Source organism: Gymnogyps californianus, chromosome Z (assembly GCF_018139145.2).
Source record: "Gymnogyps californianus isolate 813 chromosome Z, ASM1813914v2, whole genome shotgun sequence".
In the NCBI taxonomy this organism is placed as follows: Eukaryota; Metazoa; Chordata; class Aves; order Accipitriformes; family Cathartidae; genus Gymnogyps; species Gymnogyps californianus.
The window spans coordinates 24,051,507-24,077,613 of record NC_059500.1 but is presented as its reverse complement, the minus strand read 5'-3'; the positions used below and the strand labels follow the sequence as shown (position 1 = coordinate 24,077,613).

The 26,107-nt window shown below is 35.8% G+C and overlaps 1 protein-coding gene across 1 annotated transcript in view; it reads left to right on the top strand.

The window, feature by feature from the left end:
• The window catches only part of FER (FER tyrosine kinase), a 170,648-nt gene that overhangs the window by 28,818 nt on the left and 115,723 nt on the right, over positions 1 to 26,107 (top strand). The window contains exons 5-9 of the mRNA XM_050912701.1: positions 631 to 814; positions 3,352 to 3,489; positions 4,442 to 4,561; positions 11,298 to 11,420; positions 15,367 to 15,556. Coding sequence (XP_050768658.1) covers positions 631 to 814; positions 3,352 to 3,489; positions 4,442 to 4,561; positions 11,298 to 11,420; positions 15,367 to 15,556 — 755 coding nt within the window. The remainder of the gene's footprint in view (positions 1 to 630; positions 815 to 3,351; positions 3,490 to 4,441; positions 4,562 to 11,297; positions 11,421 to 15,366; positions 15,557 to 26,107) is intronic.

Below are 26,107 nucleotides of genomic sequence, written 5' to 3'. Positions count from 1 at the left end.
TGTAGAGCCAACCTCCTGATCAGGATACCAACAGTGATAAGGAAATGTTAAGTTGTAGTAGAGAAGCTGCCCATTTTGGACAGGAGTAATAGTGTGAGAGTTCAGCTACTCATATGTAGACTGCACCATTGCTTTATTGAGATGATACGTAGCAACAGAATTTATGCTCACAATAAATGACAGATTTTTAATGAATCATGGATCTGACCTAGTAGGACATCTCTTACTTTCTTCATTAAATAATGTTTATTTGCTCTGAGGCAAATAAAAGATTAGCTTTGTGATAGTCATGTGTATGAGTTTTGTTCTTCATTCTTCATAGTTTTATTATTTTTATATCTGTGTAGACAGTGGTTTTCATATACTTTTAGATAAAGTATTCTTACATTTCTGCTCAAAGAAAATACACCAGTTTTTTCTTACTTAGCCTTTTAATTAGAAAAGCAAGACATTTGGTCTTACTAATGACCAGAAAACGGTCAGATTTTACCTTCCTCAGAGAAGTACCTTGAAAAGACTACCATAGAATAACGGTGCAAACTTATCATAAATCTACTAGGTTTATGTCATCTACAAGTTTGTATGCTTTTAAATCACCGTGTGCATTTTTCTTTTTTTATTTTCTCTTAGGAAAGGAGACCGAGAAAGCCAAAGATCGGTGTGATAAAGCCACTATGAAGCTTCATATGTTGCATAATCAGTATGTGTTAGCACTGAAAGGAGCACAGTTACATCAGCACCAGTATTATGATACTACGCTTCCTCTGTTACTTGATTCACTACAGAAGATGCAAGAAGAAATGATTAAAGCCCTGTAAGATGTATTCCTGCATATTTTTAACTTGCGGAATATTATATGTGTAGTATTCTAATTAATTTATACAATTATTTGAAAATAATAAACTGTGATTAATTAATTCTATATCAAGGGATAATGAAAGAAGATGTTTTCATCTTTCAATTGACAATAACTGTGCATAGAAAAGTCTATCCAAATAATGCAGACGGTAGTTTTCAGTGGTTACTTAAAACATTCTAGCAAGACACCGTCTTCTTATAAAACTTTAAAATCTTACAGATTAACTGCAGTGTTTATAGCTGAGCACATGCTTTGTCCTTCAGCTGGTATACTACGGCAGGTTTGCTGCCTCTCTGGTAGTCTTATTTTTATGAAATTCCGCCAGCAACAAATTTCGTTTAAACTGGCCAACTGTCTTGAAAGTCATTGTGGAGGAGGGCCAGGCAGATGCGTGGTTAATCATATGTGTGGGAGAAGTAACAGGATCATATAAACCTGATCTCACTGTAAGGAATCCAGTCTTCAAAATACAATTACCTTTCTCCTGAAAGATCATTTTTTACATCATTACAGAAGATGTGCAAACTGATGATCTCGGAGAACAGACAATGAGGACTTTAAGCCCTCTTTTCTGGTTTGTAACCACCATGCTGCCTCTTTGTCTTTCCTGAAGAATGGGAGTTGGTTAGGGAGTCTGTTCTGTAGGTCTTTTTCTGGGGTGTTATTTAAATCACTTAGCCTAAAAGAAAGGGCAGTTACTTTTTTTTTTTTAGGTATTGTTCATTTAGATGCGAGGCACTCTTCTTTAACTCATTTTGTTACCTTCTCTGAAGTCTATGTTCATCTTGACTTCAGCACACAGGAAGTGAGGGAGAGTTGGGGATTTCATGCTTTATATGCTTATGTGGTGCAGACACCATTAACTGCCCTATGCAGTATTGTATTAATTCCTTTGATTCTGGTGCAGGTATTGAAATGAAATAGACCTTTGTAGTAGTCTCTGTACAGCCCTTTTAATCTTACTCGGTACGTAAAATCATAGCAAAAGGCTAGAATTAAATTTGTGTAATTATGGTGATTTTTCAGAATTGTGAGATAAGATAATTCACTGAAGAATTTTATGATGGAACAAGAACCTAGTGAACTTGCTCACCTTTGCTATGTCTGGAGTAAAAACCTGTAAAAAAATATTTTTGTCACTACATAGACGTTTTTTGTGAGATGTGAATGTATTGGAAAATTACTCCTTTCTAGTATCTTTGGTGTCAAAAACAGGTGGTGATTTCAGGTGTAGAGCTTGGTGTGGCCATCTGTGTGAAACATACTTCCTTGATAATCCTGATTTTGCAGATGAATTAGTTTGGTAAACTTGAAGAAGTGTAGATTAACATTGCTAATGATTTTTTTTTTTTTTTTTTTTTGGTAATTGACATAGATTCCTTTTCTCTTCAGTATGGCATTACTGTAATTGACATTCATCTATCTTGTCGTCACACTCTTTGAACTATTTTCTGGAACCTTTTCACACATGTTGTTCACAGGCAAGGCAGGATTTAATGCCCTCTCTTGTCTGTTTTCTCCTCAGAAAAAGTACTGAAAAAATCCAATCACGTAACTTTTCTTACAGATTAAACATAACTTGAGATCTCATGCAGGAAAAATCTATTGATGCTTTTTTCTCTGCATGTTCCTCTGGGCTGGCCAAAATTCATCAGTAGTTTAAGAAAGCTCACCATGCTTCAGAACCTGGCAAGCTAGCAAGTTTGTCAAAGATCAAAATGAAATAGGAAATGATTATGAGGGTTCATTTATGGAAAGCTAAAAGGTAAAGAGAATAGGAGGGTGTTCTGAGGATGTGTTACTGGATGCTATTAAAAGTAGTGGCACACTATCACTTATTTTACCGTGCCCTATTCACTTGTTTTTTCCCACTCTTGGAAGCAGGTAAAGACAAGGCTGGGTGGCTTGTACTTTCTTGCAGGAGCTTGTTGCTTGATTTTGTTTCTTCTTGTAAATATATGCTAACTTGTGATTTATACTTATTTTTGTCTGAATGACAAATCATAAAATAAATATATGAAAGAGGATAGTTAAAACAATAAAGAAAACCATTTTTTAAAGGAAATGCACCCTATTTTGTGACTCGTTTTGCCTTATGCCAGAATATAATTATTTTGTCAGTCAGAACATGAAAAACTTTAGGTTATAACAATCATGATACTTTGTGAAGAAGAGTGTCACCGATGAGATGTATACATTCCTTTTCCTTGTAATCTCTACAGTTTTTAGTTTAGCTACCCTGTATGTAGATGCACTGAAATCAATACATATCAATACATGGTCTTAGAGACTTCTCACTCATACCCAGTCTGTAAAGAAAAGGCCACAGATGATCTGTTATTTCTTTGAGTAATATATTGTCTTATTTTTTCCCTTTTTAGCCAGTTGCAACAAGAGTTTGTAGAAACAGCAAATTGAAAGTTTGAAGCATCTTCAATGCCATCTATGCCTTCAGTGCCATGTTATACACTAGAATTTTTTTTCCTCTCTAGAAAAGGAATCTTGGATGAGTATACCCAGATCACCAGTCTTGTAACAGAAGAGATTGTGAATGTCCATAAAGAGATCCAGACCTCGGTTGAACAGATAAACCCTAACTCTGAGTATAATGACTTCATAGATACTCACAGGTATACATTTTCATCTTGGTGTGCATGTTCATGTTTCTTCTTGAGAAAACTCTGCATTAAACTGCAACACTACTTAAGTGATCAGAGTTGAATTTGTTTCTGTTTGGTTCTGTTTACATTGTTACTTGTAAAGCTTTATCCTAGTTTGAAAATTGTTCTATTTGGATGCACAGAAAGCTGGCTGAAAGTCAGGTTTTTAATGTGACTGTTTCTTTAACCATTCATCTGTTTGGCTGGCTCTAGAAAAACAAAATTCCAGTTATGTTACTACATGTGAAGAACCGTAACTTTGGTACTGACAGCAGACTATACGTGACAGTCCAGATTCAGTGTGAGCTAATTTACTGTTTATTTGGATGCAGTTTGCATTCTGGGCTAAACTAAGTTTCTCTGCTTTATTTCTCTTATTGTCCAAATTCTAGTTTAAAGTGAACTCTAGGTACCTCTGTGTACTCTGCAGTTATTGCAGGTTGAGCAGTGCCTGAGACTACAGAGTATGCAGATAACGCAAGAAAGTTTTTTACTTGAAAAATAAACTGTATTTGCCTTTTATTGAACTGTTACTCTGTATTAGTATATGCAGAAATAGTCCTAAGACTTCTTGCATTATCTTTTTTGTTATGTGTGAATTGATAATTGTCACATGCAGATTTATAGCAGGATCCGCTAAGAGTGGACCCATTCACATTGATACTCCTTGAGAACCTCGGTTATGCGGTGATCTTGATTCAAAGAATTGTGTGCCATTTTATTATCTGGTGTGATTTTAAGGCTATGTTCTTTATTCAAAGGAAAAAGAATATGTATCCAGTTGCTACCTTTTCTTTTATTTCATATGTAATTTTAACTATATTCTAGTTATTAAAATAATTCAAAACATAATGATTTGCTTTATGATCTCATCAAAGATATGTGTTAATTTTGAAAATGTAACATTTATTTACTAAATTAGGTCATCAGAAGTTGTTGAACAAGAAATAGAGTTTGATACGTCTTTACTAGAAGAAAACGAAAACCTTCAAGCTAATGAGATCATGTGGAATAATCTAACAGCAGAAAGTTTACAAATCATGTAAGTCTTTACAAACGTTCATCCTTTGGAAATGCTGTTATACATTATATCTGGGCTCACTCAGATCATCACGTAGATATGTCCTCAGTTTTGAGGTCCGGTTTCTAAAAATAATATTTTCATGCTATAGACTCTTTCCCATGCTGGTTTTATTGTTCCTTTGTACAGAATAGGAACAATTCTGTGAGCATGTCCGCTCACCCTGTGTCACCCAACCGATTCAGCCAGCCACCTCCGATGTTTTCCTGCAATGCGACAGGACCCATCAGTGAACAGGGCATATAGCCTCTCATTTTCTGGCAGTTTATTATACAGTGGGGCCTCTTCAGCACGCGTTATCTCCTCCTCTGGTGATATTCCAAAATCTTTGCCTTCTGGCCAGTCCGTGATCACTTCCAGAATTCCTGGGCGACTAAGGTTTCCTATTCGACTTTGTTGTGTGATCAGTGCAACCCATTTACTCCACGTAGCATCAGTTGCATGATGCAAAGGGACCTTCCCTTTGCTTTCAATGTAGTTTTTAACAACCCATTGTATCACTCGATTTTCCCGGAGGCTGGTGCATGATAGGGGATGTGATACACCCACTCAGTGCCATGCTCTTTGGCCCAGGTGTCTATGAGATTGTTCTGGAAATGAGTCCCGTTGTCTGACTCAATTCTTTCTGGGGTACCGTGTCGCCATAAGATTTGCTTCTCAAGGCCCAGGATAGTGTTCCGGGCAGTGGCATGGGGCACGGGGTATGTTTCCAGCCGGCCGGTGGTTGCTTCCACCATTGTAAGCACATAGCGCTTGCCTTGGCGGGTCTGTGGGAGTACACAAAAACTTGCCAGCACTTTCAATATATGTTCCTCTCCTTACCAGTTAATTTATAGAGTGCCCCAAATCCATTATGAATCCTCCTTGGGAACATACTGATTCATCTTCCCAAAAGTGTTTCCACATTCAATACTCTAGGAAAAATACTGAAATCTTTTGATGAATCTTTCGAGTACAGTAATGTAGTCAGTGATTTAAATTGCCATACAGAAAATTTTCATGAATATATTTATTTCACTTGTTTTGTAAGTATTTGCTTTTGTTTTCCAAAGAAAATTCTTATTCATTATTATAACCTTTAAAATACATTAATTTACTAACACAGATGTAGCTATTGTATTGCATTTCATGGAGCTTTTAGCTATTCAGGGTGATAAACTACCTCTCTATGTATTTTGTTAATATATTGCCAGGTTAAATCTTTTCATTACTTTTACCAACTTCACCTTTAATCATTTGTTACTGGGGAACAAATCTCCTGCTGAGGTTATTATGTTCTTATTATATTATCAGCCTCAACTTTTGACATAAAGTCATCCGATGCAGTTACTTGTGAGATTGCAACTATTAATTGTATGTTTAATTTTTTTTTATATTGATGACAACAATTTAAAATGGAAAATTCAGAATTTCATTGGTTGATGATGTTTTTGTTGTCTCTACTGTATTTCAGTCCATTTTTGACTTATTTGAAGTTTTTTTCCTTTAATAAGCATAACTGATCCAAATAAGATATCAATGGTGTGTTGCAGGGGGTTTTTAAGGTTTTTTAAAATTTTCATCTGCTTAATCAAACTATGATCCTTATTTCTTGTAGGTTTTTCTGAAAACCAAAATCATAGTGAGTCCTAATGGCAGTGAGGTAATTCAAATCTAAACACATTGCAGTGTCTTCTGCAGATTATTTTAATCCCTGTGTTTTCTCAACACGACAGAATCTCTGGATTTTATTAATTCCTTTTCAAGGTCATTGATCATCCTCTCTTTTTTCCTGTGCAGTCTGATTACTTCTTGTAAATTTATTCCTTAATAGGTATTGAAACAACCTTTTTAATATGAAGTTTCAGCCTCCTTTGTCAGACTCCTCCTTAGTCCTGAAGCAGCTTCATCTTTCTTATGAAAGGATCCCTTGATAATTAAAGCCCCTCACTTCCCTTTAAACATGTTTCTGTTTATAATATATTCTGCATCATTACTAAATTGAGATTATTCCTGCTTAAACTATGTAGATGTTGTACATGTAGATGTACTTCAGCACAGTAACAGGAAAAATATATATAGTGAATCTTCCTTTTCAATAAAGTATTACAGTTTTTCAAAGATTCTGCCTTCCATAGCTCAAAAAGAGAAATAACTTCTTGTTTAGCTTGTCTTCTGTATCCCATGGTTTAGAAATAAGACATCAGCATATCTAAGTGAAAGAGATGAAATGCTCCTTTTCTAGTAAATGATTCTGATGAAATGTGTATTTGTGTTTATAAATGTGTGTCTGCATATTTGCCTACATATATACATTTTCAATACAATTTCCAGTGTGTCCTTATACAAACCTTATATTCACCTACTTTAAATTCTTTTGTGAATTTGAGACAGAAATTTTATGGTGTGATTTTTTTTTTTTTTTTTTTTGGAACAGAAATCAAATAACTCTTTTAAGTGTTGCTGTCTTCAAGGTGTTCACTTTCTGATTTAGATTTAGGACTGAGAAAAAAAGTTTAACTGTATTAGGCCAGACCAAAGATTGACTTAACCAACTCTATTCTCTCTTACGTTAGCCAACAGGGAAAAGTCTAGGGAGGAGAACAAGAACAGGATGATCATGCAATGCTGTTTCCTCAGAACGATCTCTCAGCCTCCCATAATTTTCAGCTCAGAAATGTTTTGAGACAGAAGTAGTGTTTGTTGGTTTATAATAGCCTTAGAGGTAGTTTATAATAGCCTTAGAGGTATTTTTCTTTCATGAACTTGTCTGGTCAGTTTCAGTATGTACAAGTATTTGTTGTTCACAGAATTTTTGGTCAAGGAATTCCAGAGATTAACTTCATATTATGTGAACCTGCTACTTCTTAGTTTCATTTTATGGCTCTTAAGCTCTTGTTTTGGAAGAGAATAGGAACAATCTCTTCCTTTCTGCCTATGATATTGCAGACTTCTGTCATACTCTTGCTCTGTGATCTCTTTTTCAGAGCCATCTTTAGCTTTAGTCTGTCCTTTCACAGAACTTACATCCTTTATCAAGCTTGTCAACTTTATTTGAATGTTTTTAAGGTTACTATATTGTTTCTGAGATGAATGACCAGAATTGCACAGGTAATCCAGATGTATAGTTTAGAGAGAGGCATACTGAGGTTTCCTGTATTCTTGTTCTGCTTTGTTTTTAACAAATCCTAGAGAATCATTCTGTTTCATTTTCTGACCGCTGCAGTGTTGATACATGAGCCAGTGTTTTCATGGAATCATCTACTGTAATTCTGGGATCTCATTTCTGGGTGGTAACGGTCAGCTTAGAGCCATTCACTACATAAATAAAGATTTGGATTGTTTTTCCCCCTGTATATTTGCCTATTTCAATATGCATGGCAATTAATGTTCTAAATGACAGTCCGGTTATTGAGTATCATAAGATCCAGAATAATCCTTTTGTATTCTTCATGTTCAGCCCCTTCCCCCTACCTCAAATAATATTGTACGGTCAGCGTTCTTTGTCACTTTTTAAACTGTCCTTTTATTTGGATTATTACGAACATATTAAGCAGTGCAGATTTTTGTGAAGCTCCACTAGCTCCTGGCACTGTAAAAACTGTTTATTCTTATCCTCTTTGTCCTTTTTTTAAATTGCTTTTTAGTGTAGGTGAGAACTCTTCCTTTTAGAAGTGCTTAGTTCTCTGTAACTGCCTTTGCTTGTATACCTTGTTAACTGCGTTTTAGATAAATTTTGTTACAAGTCTTGCTTTAAAACCCTTACAGCCAAAAAAACCCCACAGGTATTTGCGTCAACTTAGTGTGTGTGACTAGAAATTTGCAAGTAAGATAAGTATATTACATACTTTATCCATAGATGATGACTTTTTAAAAATCCATTCTGTATGTGCTGAAACAATAGAAATTTGACTGTTGATCTTTAGTATTGAGATCATGGCCTTGAATCGTCAAAATACTATATCATTATGTTTCTGCAGAAGAGAACTACCTTCAGTATCTACCAAATATTATAAATCCAGTACATATAGTGGATTTATTTCATGGACTTTTAATAGATTAAAAGGTGTATATTGATTTGGAATCAATAATTTTTAGTTGAATCAGTTGTTTTATTGAGTATGTGAGGTAAAACTGACAGCTTTACATACCTTACTGTTTAAAGGTTTTCATAAAATATATTTTAAGGAAACATGATGAGAAAACTGGCTCACTTTTACATTTTTAGGTAAGTTTATGAATACAGTTTTGACGGAGGTTGTTAACAGTCAGTGTTGACTAGGTAACCTTTCTAAGTAATGAGAGAGGTATGGTGTCACCTGATAAATGTCGATGACTGTCACTGACTAATATAGAGATATTCTGAAAGGTGCAACAGAATAAAAGTTTGTGCTTTGAAGATGCACACATTAAAAACTGAGAGGAGGCAATCAGAATGAAGTAAGTGTTGATCAGTAGGTACATGAAGTAATAGCCAAATTAATTTAAAAAATCTTCTGAAATATAAGTTCTGTAAGCACAAACATTTATTTTTATTGATATTTGAGGCAGAATGGTGCTAATGACTAAAGAAATATGAAAGGCAGCTTTCCAGGTAGCCAGAACCTAGTTTGAAGATGTCTGCTTTCTAGATTTTTTTTTTAGTCTCATTTTATGTGTTCTCATGCCGTTGAAACCTGCCGATTTGGGATTCTGTGGTTGTTAAAGCTAATAAGGATTATAGTGTCTAACCAGTTAGTAATAAAAACCCTTTTGTAAATTAATTTTATCCAGGAGGCAAATACGAGGCCACAAGAAACTTCCTTTGACAAACCACAACCAAGATGATATAAGGCAGATGCAGATATGTCAGTTCTAGCCAGTTTGAATGAAAATTATTGTTTAAAACAAAAAATAAAGGTTGAACACAAGGAAACAAGTTAGTTTAGTGTGTATATGGTTGCTTTGTTTTGTTTTCTCTAAGATAAATACAAACATCCTAAAGTATCTCACAAGGTTTAGGAAAAACTACATCAACTTTCTATTTCAATCTGATGCTGCAGTATAAAATCTGATATTTTTGAAATGGTAAAATATTTTAATATGTTGTTTCTGCATATATACACTCATACCTTCCAGTGATGAACAATCTTATTTGGTTTTAATTTCTTGAATATTGGTGCTTGATCATTAGATGTAACACCTGCTTCCTGTAAATCAATTAAGCCAATATAATGTTGATTAAAATTTTGATTAGGAAGCTGATCAAAAAGTGGTATATGCAGTAACAAAATTGGTAATTACTTTTTTAGCAAGATATTAAAAGAAGGAAGTTAGTTGATATTAAATTGGAGACCCAGTGTAAGAACATTGTCATTTCTGAGAAGTTCAGCATACAGATTGTGATAGCCTAAAAACAATAAAAATGTTTATTAAAAAAGGAGCTGTGGGAATATTACTTTGAGAGAAATGTTTTAAGTATTTCCCTTATCTCAAAATAAACACATGCAGGTGCTTGTACATTTGGGAAATAAACTTTTATCGTTCACTATATGGCTTTTTTATAGTAATTTAAGTCTTCCAAGATAAGATCCAGGACTGTCAGAGTAAAGAATATATTTAATCAACATTGTATAAAATATATCTGGAGGAGAGAGAACTAATTCAACATTTAGAATCAAATAATTCAGTTTGGTATATATGGACATGGAACGTGGCTCCTAGATGTCTAGAGTCCATGTAAATTACTCTCAGTTGACCTTCTGTGCCCCTCCCCAATTTGGAATGATTTTGGGCAATAGATCTGTGCAGTGGTAAGTACTATATGTGTTTTGCCTTTGTTCCACTCTTTACTTCATAACTTTTTTATTGAAATTGGGCTTGAAAATACAGGGGAAGCAGAGTAAGATAATTAAAGATGGATAGATGAATGCTGAGAAGGAAATGAGGTGTACATATTTATTTATTTAAAAAAAATTGTTCTCCTGGCTTAACAATTGCTTGAAGTCAACATATATATTTTGATATGCATTTTAGAAGTCATCGTTATGTGAGCCATTTATCTGCATTGTTCAGAGTGCAAATGTTATTGTACATTTGTTGACTTTTTGGTTATTGGAATGTTTGCCAGCATAATTGCAAAGTGTTAGTAATGGTTTTAATGTGCAATAAGCCCTTCTCTGTTAGTATTGAGTGTTCTTGTACAAGCTTTATCTTTCCTTTGAATTAACTGTTACCAAAGATTGTGTGACTTTAAAAAAGTTAATTGTAGAGAAAAATATACACATCACTGTTATAACAGAAAGTGTCAATTTGTATTTTTGTTATTTCTGGAGATGAATACAGCCCAGCTACTAATTCTGTGTATTTATTTAACATGTACTTCAGGAGTTGGAAAGCTTTCGTCTTTCATAAAGCATCTCATAAATTAACAGTATATTAGGAAGGCATTAATTCACAGAACTCATCACACATTCTGGAAGAAGTTTTCTTGATAGGAGAGCCTGCAGGCAGCAGATCATTCTGTAACCTTGTATGTATACAGAGGCTAGTATGAGATCTGTAATAATACGGGTTAATAACATAATAAAAAGGTATGTCCACAAAAAAAAATCACCAAGCTCTAAGATAATTTAAAGAGTAATGCTCCTTTTAATCTTCAGGAAAAAAAATACAGTATTCCCAAATATATACAGTTTGTGTATTCACAACGTGGGTTTCTGAAATCTATGTCTTGCAGGTTAAAAACAGTAATAGAAGAACTGATTCAGACACAGCAAACCCTTTTGAGCAAAGAGGAACTTGTGTTGGAACTGGAGAAAAAAATAGAGGAGTCCTCTAAGACTTGTGAAAAGAAGTCTGAGTAAGTAAAAATGAAATTTCAAAATATGATAATTTGAGGGAAAAGCATCTATAATGCAGTTCCTAAGACTTAATTAAGAAGTAACCTCCACTAATCTTGTTCTGCTTTTGTGAGAAGTGATTATGCTGAAAAACAACAATAAGTTAGTTTCCCATCTCCAAAATAACCCTTACCCACTGCAGATCCTAATTCACTGGAGAACTGAGCAGCTCCATTATTTTAATATAATTGTCGTAGTGTTGGGATGGCTCAAGAACTGGACCTTTGGTTAGTATTATAACTTCAGCTTGATGGAAGAAGAGGAGTCAGTTCAGATTGTCTGTCTGTTTGATGGAGTTCATTGTGTAGATATAATTTTATGAAAGACTTTTTCAGAGTCATGTGCAAGACGTATTCTTTCTTATGCAATAATATGTTTGGAACTCATTAGGTTAAGTTCATTCTCTGTTGCGTTTTCTTTACAAAACTGTTTGTAGATCTGATACCCTGTAGTACAGCATAGTAAATAATGAAGGCGAGGGATTAATGAGTGTTTTACAGTGCCATAAATAAACCATTATTATAAAGAATCATTCTTGGGCAAGATCTTTAAGGTTTTTTTCTACCTCTGATTAGAAAAAATATGCACATCCCAGTCTAAACTGAAGTTAATACAACAGATAAAGAAATCTTCTGTATGTAGTGATGTTTTTCTGATTCTTGTTGCAGTCAGTCATAACCTTACTAACTTGGTCATAAATATTAGTTTACAATACTAGTGAACTGGAATGCAAGTCCTCAGGTAATCCTATCTTCATTCACTGAAGAAGTCTTGAAGCTCTTTGCTGAAGGCATCTTGTCACTTGATACATTGGACAGTATTTCATTCATATCCGAAACTTTATGTATGTATATGATATCAGTGTTTTGATTAGATACTTCCCTGTTCTTTTCTTTGGTGAAGTTCACATGTACTCACAGTATATTTTCCAATTTTTTAGTTCTTGACCTACCTTCCTTGCTGCATATTACTTAAAGGATAAACTGTATTTGAACTAGATGAGTTTGGTGGTGGTGTGTTGTTTCCCCCCCCCCCGCCCAGTATTGTTTTGTTATCAGTTATGTCTCTCTGACAATAGTTCAGACCATCCTTGTGTCTCTTGCTGTGGGTAGGCTCCTTTGACTGATCCTGTAGGAGATGTTTGTGGTGTTGAGGAGATGATTTCAGTTCAGACTGCACCAGTACCTGTAGGTCTTATTAAAAGGCATGAAATCTGGCTTAGATTTCTAGTTGTAAGATAAAAGTTGCCCTGAAATCACCCCAGTTCTGATTTGTCATTGGTGAGGCCTTCCTCCAACAGACCCCATTTTCGTCTTTTAACTGCAATGCAGAGTGATCAGGATGTTTTTGCATGTACTTATGGTCCCTACAATATCTCATCCAACTGTTGCATGTTCTTGACTGCTGTCATAGCATATGGCACTGGCCTCAGCGCTGCAAGGCAAGGTGAAAGGTAAAGATAGTTGAGCAATAAATGAAAGCTTGCCTTTTGAGCCAGAGGTCATTCTGTTGGTGCAACGCAAATCCCTTGTCAGGAAGGAAAGTGAGGAGGTCGACTCCAAATGCAAGAGCTCTAGACCCTATGTTGAGCTTTGGGTGACAACGTGCTGAGCTTTGCCCTTCAGTGCTGAGGAAATCCCCTTGTCTGCTTTATCTGGGCAAAACGATGGTAAAAGTCTGTAAAATCATGTTTTCTGTCTCTTCACTTGAACCAGTTTGGACTTCAGCTGTCTCCCTACTTCTTTCTGACACAGCTTCGGCACCACAAGTTCTGAGTTGTTTCTTGACTTTGCAGTGGCAGTCTGAGTTGGGGCATGAAAGCATTTCTTGGTGGCTAATTCTGGCAACACTACAAACTGATCTTTGCACGTACTGCACTTTTCATTAGGGCATGTGCAGAAGTGTATCTCTAGGCCTGTGATTTTGTATTCCTCCTCAATATTTAGCTGTATTGGTACTATTATCCTGGCACCAATATCCCTTTCCGCCTTCAAGTGACGATATCACCTGCAACACAGAGAGTGTTTTAATTATATTTTATTTATATATGTGTATGTGAAGCATACCATCTGCCCTCCCGACATAATAGCATATTGAATATTTCGGTTTTGATTTGGTTCACCTGTTTACCACTTTGCAACCTGTTGTCCTGTTCTGGTCTTGCAAGGATTCTTCACACAAGATCTCACTCTGTGAGGTTGCTAATAGCTCTTGCTAGCCACAAGGACTATAAAGTTTGCACTCATGCAAGCCATAGGCAAATAATTTTATGGGTTCTAATTCCTCATGCATAGATAGAATGGGGAGCATTCTATGTTGGATTTGGGCAAACCAATTAGACGATAATCCATCTTGCCACAGTTCAGGAAAGAGAATAGCTTGTGACTTTTAACTTGCAGGGTATGTGTTGTTATGTCCAGATCATGGTGAGTTGAAACCATTCGGTGTTTGGGATGTTGTCATTCTAGCCGATGTGTATTCACCAAAGCCCTGCTGATGGTGGAAGTCCATAATTTTCACAGGGTGATCTCTTTTTTTCCCTCTCATAATGAGGACCCGATGAAAGAACATTATCTTGAGGGTAACGCCAGGATAATTGTTCATTTCGTTGTGTGATGCTTTTAAATGTGTGCAGTCTCATGCCAGACCTCAGTTTCAGTTCTTCTAATTGTGTCTTCATACCTCATACTTATCCTTTTTAAATGAATGATCATTCTGCTGATTGTACGGAGTTCTGTTCTTTGGTGACTTAGCACAGTGCTCATCTATAGGGATATGATTTTTATCTTTTCCTGCCAATGAGGATCCCTTACCACTTTGGAACCTGTTTGAATAGTTATTTGGCTCAGCATCAGTTTGTGAAGGAACAGTCTCAATATCAACAACTTTTAAATTTCTTTTTTTCTCCAAGGGTGGGGCTTGCAGGAGAGTCTGTCTTCCAGGGATTATCCTGAAGATACATACTGACAGAATACTGTGATTTTTCTTTATACTGTCCTCATTCTTCATAGTTCTGGTCCCTCTACCTCCTTCATCTGTTCTTGCAGACTGTGAGAACTCTGCATCTCTTTATAGACCACGTCACTGGGCTCCAATTGAGTGCTTTTAAGGGTGTCTGTATTGTACTGTGGATGGTTCTGTCTTTTAGGCATCTTCTGTCCATCTTTGGTTTTGGCAGTTCCTGGGGATAATAGAGTCATCTAGGTACCTGTAAATGTTCTAGGTGGTCTGCTTGTCCTTCAATAATGATTGAATTATGTCTGTCTTGGAGTATTCAGGGATATGAGGGGTATTCAGAGAAGAGCCATAAAAACATGCAGAAGACAAGAAAAAATTGCTTTTAGGTCCTCATAGAGTTCAATTTATTTAGCTTCATAAGAAGAATGTTAGACTGCAGTCCAGAAATAATTACGCGATAGAGGACCTTTCAGTCCAGAAGAGACAAAAGATATCTCTAACTTGATGCCAGACAAATTTATACTGGATGTAAGGTGAGTTTAATAGTGCAAATTATTATTACAACAACAGCGTGGACTGCAGTGGATTTCTCATCACTGGAAATCATAATCTAAAAATGTATTTCTTCTCTAAAGGATGGGGAACCCTAGTGTTTATAAATTCAATCAAAAGTGGACGAAAACAGTAGTTTCATCTATATATATTACAACATTATTTTTGTGATAGATTGAGAAAAGAGAATGGCAAAGTAGGTGTTCGCTTGCATTGGCTTGTAGCTTTTCAAAGCTACAAAAATTTTCTAAAATTGCTTCATGTGTTTATGCCTTTGAAGAAATAATTCTGTTGAGGAATTTTCATGCCTTTTTTTTTTTTTTGTAGCTTTTATGAAACAAAATATGTATTTTAAATCATGTATATTTTTAAATTGTTTGTCATTTTTTTCTGCAGTATTGTACTCTTGCTGAGCCAAAAGCAAGCGCTGGAAGAACTTAAGCAAACAGTTCAGCAATTAAGATGCTCTGAGGCAAAATTTGCAGCTCAGAAAGAACTACTGGAACAAAAGGTTCAAGAGAATGATGGGAAAGAGCCACCACCTGTAGTGAATTATGAAGAAGATGCCAGATCAGTGACTTCTATGGTAAGTTTTACATCTGTTTTATTAAATTGTGCAGCCTCGCTACGGCACTTTAGTCCTGGGGTCAGAGTCTCAAGATGTTCACAGGGATGACTGAAGTGAATAAACTTCACTTTGCATTTGTGGAGACTTGTTTAGAAAAACAGTTGTGTGATTTTTGTTTAAGTTGCAATAACTTGTCACACCCTCTGTACGTCTGTGGACTTGCTTTGGTCTTCTGTACATTTAATGCTTAGATTCTCATTAGACTGTTTTATAATCAAAAGTGTAAATCCTTAAATTGATTTAGTAAACATGACTGAGTAGCTATTGGTAATTTCATTGGCTGTGTTGAAGAAATACATTCACAGTTGTAGTGAACCACTAACAGTAAAAGCTGTTGGAATCAGTGCACACATTGTGTAATTGAGAAATGAATTTTATGTACTGTAATTACTCTTTTCTTTAAACAGAAACAAACACTGGTTTCTTTGCAACTTATTTTTAAATGTTTACAGGCTCTTAATAATCAAAAGGAACTTTTTGTGCTGTGATGAGACCTCATGTAATTTAAATAAGTACTTTGCTTATATTTCGTGTGATTTCCTTTTCTCAGTTGTATGCAGCTACGTGTACAGATAGTAGGCCACATAAAAAAGCAAACAAACAGTACCTGTTTACTAAAGGGGCAATCAGTAGTGTTTACTTTTGTGGATTAGGTTTGATATATATGAGATGCTTGTGACTTGGTTTCTTTAGAGGTTTAGCCTGCCATTTCTTTTGGCCCACAGAGCAGTAGCTCAGTGAAATGATAATGAAATGGTTGTTTCTGAGAGGAATGCTTTTGTTTTCTCTATTTGTGGAACCAAGTTTGTTTTTTCTTCCATTCCCGTTCTACAGTTATACTTAATTGTCAGTATTCTCTTGCTTCTGCTACTATTGTTTAATATTTACGAGGCACTAGCAGGTGGTTGCCATTTTCACTGGTACAAAACATTATTTTACAAAGCTTGTATGCTTGTCGTGACCTAGGAGGAGTTGGTAAAGCACAAAAAGATGGAGAAGGAGAAAGGAAGGATCAGGATAATGATTTTGAAAGATTAGGAGGCTTGGAATCTTTTTGGGGTAGGCTGTCTTGTTAGTTACTTCATGTAATATCCTGTCGTAGTGCTAGTGAATATTGTCTGTAAGGGTTAGTTGAGATGATGAGTCTAATCAAGAGAATGGTATTCTTCCACCTCAGTTCAAGATTACTAAAGTCTGTCTTCAGGTGTCCAAATCTCTCTTTCAGTGGGTGGGAAAAAATAATCCTTGCATATGTGTACAATATGCAGTGAAGAATTCTGACCTTGTAATTTTTTTGGAATAAAAGTTATCTATGATAATTTATATTGTTTTTGCTGGAGGAGATACATAGTGAGATTTCTAGAATGATGCAAGAAATACATTTTTGCATATATTAAATGTGCCAAGAGTAAGAAAAATGTTGCCTTTTTGGCTTCAGAGGATGTAGTCTTACAATTCATATGCACCATGAAAAATAATGGAATATGACTTAAGTGCTGGGTGATTTCCCTTGAGTAAGTTATTTAAGACAGGCTAATACCACTTAAGTTTTGTTTAACTATTAAGTTGATATCCTGTTCTAGTAAAATTGACTAAAAAGCAGTAGATACAACTGCAGTCTAAATTAAACTTTTTTCAAATTGCTGTAGCTTGAGAGGGCAGTCTTGACTGTATCTCAAGATGAACAAATAATATATTCATGGGCTTTTTGTATAAATAAGCATCCTGGTGATTTTTATAATGGGGGTTTTTTTAGTAAAACTCCTTAAAATTATACAGCTGCTAAATGATCAGAAATGAAATGTTCTTGCTGCTGATTGCTCATCCTGGTATCATTCAAGAGGATCATTGTTTCTTCAGCTATAAATCCATTTAGGTTTCTCCTCTTTAGCTAAAAGCAGTTCATCTAAATGTTGTCTGAAAATACATTTGAATATGGTTATTTATTCCTCTTCAGAAATTCGTCATAAACACTTGTTTTACAAATTCTTTTTCTAAGAATGACAAAATCATAATTGGCTTGTGTTGTGAGCATGCATACGAAGTAAATTTTCATGTATTCAGTCACAAGTGGATTTTTTTTGGTAATTTAAAATTAAAAATGTGATATACAAAAGAGCTTCATAAAGTTTCATGTCTCTAAGTATTTAGATGGTATCATATAAATACAGCCAATTTCATAGTGGAATAGTTTGCAAATTGTTTTGTTTTCCTTCTCTTACATTAGGTAACAGTACAATAGAATACTAACAAGGAATGAAATTCTGAAATGCTGTTTGATGTGTTTTTATAGACAGTGTTAGGTTATGTGTGTGTTACAACTTCGTTTCCTTGTTCTTTTTTGCCTCTGTTAACTGTAGGAAGTTTCATATTTTGTTAGTGTCTTCAATATGATTTGGTTTGGTCAATATATTTTATTGTTTGTAGAATGTTAGCTGTGTGTTAGTGTTCATGTACACATTTTAAGAAAAAAGGAAATTGCTGGATGATTCTGTTTTGTTTAATCATGATAGCATAGCAAGGAGTTAAAAAAATTCTATTTTTGGCCATTCCTGAACATTGCATTTAACAATTTTGGCATCATATGTGGAAAACAAAACATATTTTCTTGTTTCTAGCATTTATACCTTTCTACTGAGATAACCATGCAAGACAGAGATAATTTTAATGCTGAAGGTGCTACAAGTTTAAAATAATGTCTTTGAGCCCCTTAGAGTTATGCAGTTATGACACTATGCACTGTGTAATCAGGAGAATCATAGTTAACTTTTTCTTCTATACTTATATTAAAGTAAGGAGATAGTTACTGAGAAAAAGCTGGTTATTCCTTATAAACAGCTGTTTTTTTTGCCAAAATACCGTAGTATCCAAATTATTATATATTATGTCACTTTACAAAAGTTAACCAGTAACTGGAAGCTTAACTAACTTTTCAGTGTTTAGATGTTCAGTCAATGGATGTAAGGCCTGTCATTTGTCCTAAGATACATATGCTATTCTTGCTATTAATATGATCAACAGAGCATGGCAGTAGTCCACCATAATTAAAACAAAGAAAACAACAGCAGCAAAACTTTTATATGTCTAATAATCTGATTAGAAATAAAAACATCAGAAATATTTGGAATATTGCAGTGCCAGTTAAACATTTACTCAGGTAATTAAGTACAATGATGGTGATTTGCATTTCATAGTAAGACTTTAAAATTACAGCATCAGTATTGGCTTGGAAATTGTTACAGAATAGGAAGTCTTCAGGGAGTGCTTAAGCCTGGCAATAGATTTAGTTAATATAAAATAGTAATTAATTTTGTTTAGCAATAATACAGTGAAATCTGTATGCCCCTTTAATATGTCTTCTCCTTTTTCCTTACATGGTAAAAACAAATATTATAAAGGTGCAAACCCATTATTTTTAAGAATATGTATTTAAAACTATATGGTTTTCTCATTATAGAAATGTTTCATTTGATTTATTTTGCATACTGCAGCATTATACTGGAACTACTGATAAAACCGAGACTTGGTATGCAGGCTCTGCAATACTTGAAAGACTTGTCAGCAGGTGGAGCTCAGTGCCAGAAGACTAGTTATGACTGAGTAATCAAAATTTTTCGTCATTACCGATGTTTAAAAAAGGCATACGAGACACAGAAATGCGGAGGAAGAAATGTATGTTCTCATCTATCTAACATCTAAATAATCTGAAATGGTGGTTTGGTTTTGTTTTGTTCTGATTTTTTTGAGTTTTTTTTACAAATAATAAAATACAACTGTAATGTAGAAAGATCCTGATGCATGGTCTTCAACATCATGTAACCCAGCTAAAAGAGCTGTGCACCTGTACTGCCCATGGAACAACAGTACAAAGTCACTGTTCTTTCTCCATATGCTCCTTAAAGGACTTCCAGTCCAGCTTGGTTGTCAGGATGGAAGGCTCTGGAGTGCGGATGAATCAGGAAGGAGACCGTAATGCCTCTGGTAACATGAACTCATGAGAGGTTCACAGGGCAGAAGGGAGATGAAGCATCATGGTATCATGATAGAGCCAGTGAGATGGATCTAACTATTAATGCACCATTCCAGGAGAGTGCCATGCTTAAAACTCTACACAGTGGGGTAACAGAAAATGGGTGTTAGTAAGAGATTTTACATTTCTGAATTCTGGTTTTATCTGTTGTAGCAGAATTATCCAGAAGGAAAAAAATATAAAAGTTCATGGTGTATGTAATTGGTTTTACTATTTGTCATTCCTTTTGAAAAGGCTTCAGAGATCCTATTCTCAGTGATTGCTTTAAAAGTAAGATAAGCCAGCTTTTGGTGAAGATTTTGGTAAATAAAAAAAAGTTCTCAGTGGTAATGGAAGAAAAAATATTAAATGCATGAAACAGTGCTAAAGTGCTAGTTTCATTATTTGTAAATTATTCCCAAAGTACCTTTTTATTTTCCTAATGTGAATGCTTTATATTTCCATCACTGCTTTCTAGAATCCGTGACTCAGTGCTCCTTCTAATAGTGTGATCAACAAACCGATAGTCTTAGAGTCTTTGTCTGCGGGTTTGGGTTTGAGGCAAATGTTTTCAGGATTCTCACTAAAATCACAATTGACGACTTTAATTAATTTGTACGTTTTGAATTTTTTAAAGTCAGTTACTAGATATGAAAGAGCATTTACAGGGATTGGTTATGTGATTATAGATGCTTCATTAAATGCATTTTAGATCATATATCATAAGGCCCTGAAACATAATCTGCTGAGTGATGTACCCACACTCTAGGGGGTCTCCTTCTCCCATACTGTCTCAGGCTATATAGGATCTTTATTGTCAAACAGATGCAGGGAAACGGTTGGCTTCTGTGACAGCCCATTGCAGCAGTAGCAGAAAGCTTGATGGTAGAGATAAAATTGTTATTTTTTTTCTTACTGATGCAGAAGAATTGAGGCATTCCTACGCTTTGTAATGCATCGCCAAACAGCTCCCTTGTTTATCTGTCCATGGAAGTAATTCTCTACTAATTTGTGGCTCTTGAAATTTAAATAAAACTAAGATTATATGAGGGCATGGATTAGGAAGTGGTAGGGGAGCCCTTCACAGTTATTTGATTTATATATTTATAAACCTTGTAGACTTCCACTATGCTATTCCAAGATTTTAAGCTTCTTGTCAATAGAAACGGGGCCAAAGTAAGTCTGTGCAGCATTGGTATCCTTATCCTTTCTCTTATTTTTGTCTCAGCAGAGGAAACACTGCCAGTGCAGTCATGTTGTAGAAATTGTGCCTATTAATTCATAAAAGACTTGGAAATAAACAGTTGTATTTGTTGGATGCCTGGACAGCTGAAGTTCAACTAAGTGATCTTTGCTTTGGGCCACTTTCCAAGCTTGCTGGCTGGGACCTGCATTTCTGGCTTACAGCTAGAATTTAACATGGAGCAAAAATGCTTCATATGTCAGATCCTTCTAGGAAGTGTGGAGGATGAACTCTCTTCCTCTTGCTCTCAGAGTGAGTATGTTCCAGCTTCTATTTCTTCTCTTTGTAAATCCTACTTGCCTAATGGACATACATCAGAGGAAGTACAATCCAAAAGGAGATATGAAGGTAATAGACAGGTAAACTCAGTCATACTTTGTCCCACGTAGGTATTACTGACTGGTCCCCAGTTTACAAGATGGAAGTTCAGTGGAGCTGTCAAGCTTCTTTCCAGTGAACATGCCCAGAAACTTCTGAAGTAAAAGATTAACCTGACAGTAATCTTTTAATAGACTAAGGCTCAGAAATTATGCGTTTCTTAAGGGTAGCATAGTATCTATCAAAAAGTGTTGAGCGATGACCTAATCTTGGGGGAAGGCAAAATTAGAAGTGTGAATGAACTTTAGGAGGAACTGAGGGAGGTGGCTCGTTCAGAGTAAACAAAACTCTCAGAATATTTTAAGTGCAGAATTAGTTTACCCTCTCCATATGAAGGAGAGTGTATGTACTTGAGATAAGTGCATATACTTCTCTTGAACTGCCAAAAATATTTCAAGCACTTTCAATTTTCCTTGAGGAAGAAGGCTTCATCATAGTAGTGTTGCAGCATTGCATACCTACTGGGGATTTGTTGTTTCAGTTAAAATCTTCTCTGTGAATTAGGAAGGCTTCACTCAAAAGTTTCCCTTTGAACAGAAATCACATACTGGTGTCCAGTGTATGTTTCAGTATGTGTTGGAATGTTTCTCTCTGTGCTGGGAGGAAAGAAGTAATTCTCTGCCAGAATTATCACCGTTGGCTTCTTGTATCTTTTTCATAGCAATGGGACCAAATTAGTGTGAACATTAACTTCTCATAGCCTCTGGGCAACACACAGGAAATAATGTGATAGAATTTAGCTGCTTTAAATCATCTCTCTCCTTTTCTTTTTTTCGTTTTTAAGTGGCTGGTTAAAAATACCCTTGTTCTTAAAGGCAATTATTATGCTTCTAAAAGTCTTAAAATCTACTATAAAATATTTCTTGGAATTAGAATTTATAGTCTTAATCTAGTGCCACTGGTAGTTTATTGCCAGATTTGAAGTGTATAATTTTATGGTTTGCTTTGTGGCTTCTGCTCTTTTCTGCCATGTGGGGAAGCTCTTTCCTGCTACAGACTGAGAAACAGGAATGGCAATCTAATCCATTTTTCAGAGCACACTATCCTTAGGATACAGACCAGATCATTTTTTGTTCTCCTTTTTATTTTTTACTGTTGGTGATCTTTAACAGTGGGGTAAATGAAATACCATGTTTCAGATATCACTGAATTTTTTTTCTTTGGGTCATCCTGCAGTAAGATAGATGCAAAACATTTCTGGTCAGCTTGGGATCCAGGTGCCTGAACATCAACATTAATGCCATTTTTAGATTGCCTAAGGTATTCTGCCTGACATCAAGCTGTGACTCATGTCTGCCAGTCCCATGTAGATGTCTTGGATAACCGAGGCCACAAAGAATACTAGATACTAATATCCAAACAGATGAAGCCCACTTTTCAACAGACACTTTGAAGTTCTTGGCTCAAAAAAGTCTTTAACGGTAGGGAAAGCAAAAGTCCCACATGAGATGTGATAGTCATTGTAATCCAGTCAAAAAATTCCAGGATTACTTATCTCAACTTCTTTTTAGAGGGGGACAGAAACAGGCCACAAAAAATTTATCTTTATTTGGCTGTTGTGTTAGGGTAGTGTGAGAAAGGCAATGACATTTGCATGAAGATAATAGTAGATATCCAGGAGTTTCTGAAACTAATGTGCTCATCCTAAGAAGAAAGAAAGCTTGCAGTATCACAGCCAAGATGCATGGAAATGTGTCATTCTTGAAAAATGATTGAAGGCTTTTACTTTTGGGGCACTATTGAATTCTGATGAATTACTTCTGTTTTTAATCAAGTAACATTCCTGATCTGTAAGATTGTGTGGGTCAAAAGCAGGTTTGTTTTCTGGAAGTTACTGCAGAATTTTTCTGCAAGCAAAGTAATTTTTTTGATCTTTTTTTTTTTTTTTCAAGCTTCTTAATTGCAGAAAGCAAGAGTTCGTTGTCTGGAAACTAGGTTATAGATCTGTACAACTCAAAAGAAAAAAAACAAAAAAAACAAATTAAGGATAGAGTAGCTAAGAATGACTAAGTTTTCTTTAGTCTCACTTAGTGCCTTTAATAAAAGACATTTGCTAAAAGAAAAAAAAAAAAGAAAAGATATATCCTCTTCCAGAATGTAGTATGATTCTCTCGGCTGGAGAGAAAGCAGGAGGTTGTTCTGGGGAAAGAAGTTCAAATCTAACATCTGTGAGATGCTGAATTTAGATCATCTCTTTAGTAGGTGCTCCTAACTAGTCCTTTGATTCCTAATCAGCTTTTACTTGAGCAAGTAGAGTTCATAGTCAAATAATTTCTTTTCTATTAACTCTTTTAGGGAGTTATTAAAACCAGTTGGAACAGGTATTTCATTTGACTTCTTATTAACATTTGGCAGCTTTATTAAGTTTCATAAACATGACATTTTGAGAGAAATGAGATTATAGATATTTCCTGTCTCAGTGTATCACAGGAACTTGGGATATATGTGAATCAAATTATGGGGAAAAAGTCTCCTCCATTTCTTTCTTTGAGATTCAATTGCACTTTAAAATCTCCTCGCATAGGCAGTATCCAGAGATAGGAAATGAGTCCTAAATGGTTGTTAGGGTGCAGCAAGGGCCAGCTGCTCGAAGAGGAAGGGCGATCCAGGAGATGAGGGTGACTCCAGGGTGGGCAGTGGCCTCACTGATGGGGTGGCGTCCCACAGGGTCTGAGCACAGTTGCAGATCCAGATGTTGACAGGTCTGTGGGCAGCTCCAGAGATAGCAGAGCAATGAATCAGGTTCAGAGTCCAACTGGGAGTCCAGTCAGGAGCAAAAGGAAAAGGAGTCAGAGACAGGGCTGAAGACAAGGCTGTAACACGGGTCCAAAGTCTGTCCGGGATACAGGACCAAACACAGGACTGGATAAAGCTACAACGTACATATGAAGGATCCATCCAGGAGGCAGGGCCAGAGACAAAGCTGGAGACAGTACCTATGATACAGCTCAGGCCAGGACTCAGTGCCCAGGGCTGAGCTGAAATGGGGCTGGTGGGCACATGGGCAGGGGTTGTGTGAATCTCCCAAGTGAGGCTGGTCAGGCAGGGCCACTGAAGTCTATCAGTGCCCTCAGGACCCTGACATTAATATTCTGATAGGCGCTTGCTTGCTTGCTGAATGAAATAATTGCTTTAATTTGTTGCTCTTTACATTAGTTGAATTAGAGAATGAGAGGATGAGAAAATGGAGCCAACTTGACAATTTCAAGATGCATGTGCTGTTTTACAGGTTGTCAGTGTTAGTATAATTCCATGAAAGAGAATATTTCCATGAGACTGTGGCTTTGCCTTTATCAACACATGTTGCCACAGTGATGCGTTGGGTGCTAAATCAAAGCATAAATAGTATAATCAAGAAAAATACAGGATACAAGTGATATAGCCTGAGAATTTTAAGAATTAGGAGCTGTATTTGCCAATGTTTGGTTTTAGTGTGCCTCAGAATGACTTGTTTTATTTCCAGATCTCGGCTTCAAGTACTAAGATGAAATAAAATCACTCAATGTTTGGGTTTATATGTAATATAAACTTCTGTCATTCTCCCTTTAGATTAAATTTACCTAGTTTTGCCAAAACTTTGTGACAATGCAGACTTTCACAATGGCTAACATAACTGAAATTATCTCAGTCTGGAAACCTGTATTTAGCATTTACTTAGTGACTATGATAAAAATGAAAACAACTGTAGGTAGGAGAGAGAGAAATAGAAACTTGAATATATTGGGGTGGAGGGGCTAAAATGAGATGCTTGAGAGTCTTGAGAATTTCTGTATTGTGGTAACCTGAAGTTTTCATCTTCTGTGCTAGCAGCTCTCTAGAGCAGTTGAACTTGTTAATTGTTATACTGAATTCATTCTGGGTGAGCAGAGTGTGTCATAATACAGGAGAAGCTGATGTGACTGAGCAGGCATTACACTGAGGTGACCATATACCATTGTACTAAAACAGGATGTGAATTTGGTATTATTTTTAAGTGAGGGAAGATATATTCAGAGAGTTCTGCTAAAAAAAATGGTAAAAAGTAACTTCTGGGTTAAAAAAAAAAAAAAAAAAAGAAACTTTTAGGTACACAAGTCTTACATTAGTCTGAAAGAGAAGCCCCAGTCCTCAAGGAAAATGAAGGTTCAGAACAGCTGATATAAATTCAATTTTCTTGTGTTAACTAGTTTGCTGTTAAAGTTAGCTGCTATTATAGTGTAAAGGGGAGATGTTGTTATCTCTATGAGGGGGACAAAAAGACAAACCTGCAGGTGGGAATTGTGAGCATTTCCTACCTAATAGGATCTCATTACAGTGTAATTGTGCTTGTTTAATGATCATTGATGCAAGTTCCAGGCTACGGTAATATGTGACAACTGCATAAGTACCATTAATGGAGGGATGATTTGTCTTTTGTGTAATTTTGGTATGGGGCAATGAAGTAGCTTTTTAAAAAATGTGACTGTTTTCTTCTAAGGCTGTTCTTGTTGGGGAAACATCCTGTTTAAGGTCACTAATGTGGTTGTTAGGAGAACTCTACTGAGAGCCAGTGTGGTAGTATCCAAAACTGTGGCTTACAGGGGTTTTGGTCCACTTCAGGTGCTTGCTGCTTTTGTGTGGTTGATCTGTTCAGTTTGTGGGGTTTATAGATATAATTTATAAATTAACACTGTTTATATGGATCATTGTATCTACCTTTTCATAGAATCATAGAATGGTTTGGGTTGGAAGGGACCTTAAAGATCATCTAGTTCCAACCCCCCTGCCATGGGCAGAGACACCTTCCACTAGACCGGGTTGCTCGAAGCCCCATCCAGCCTGCCCTTGAACACTTCCAGGGATGGGGCATCCACAGCCTCTCTTGTCTTGGCATTGAAGTGTGTCAGGAACAGTGTGATAA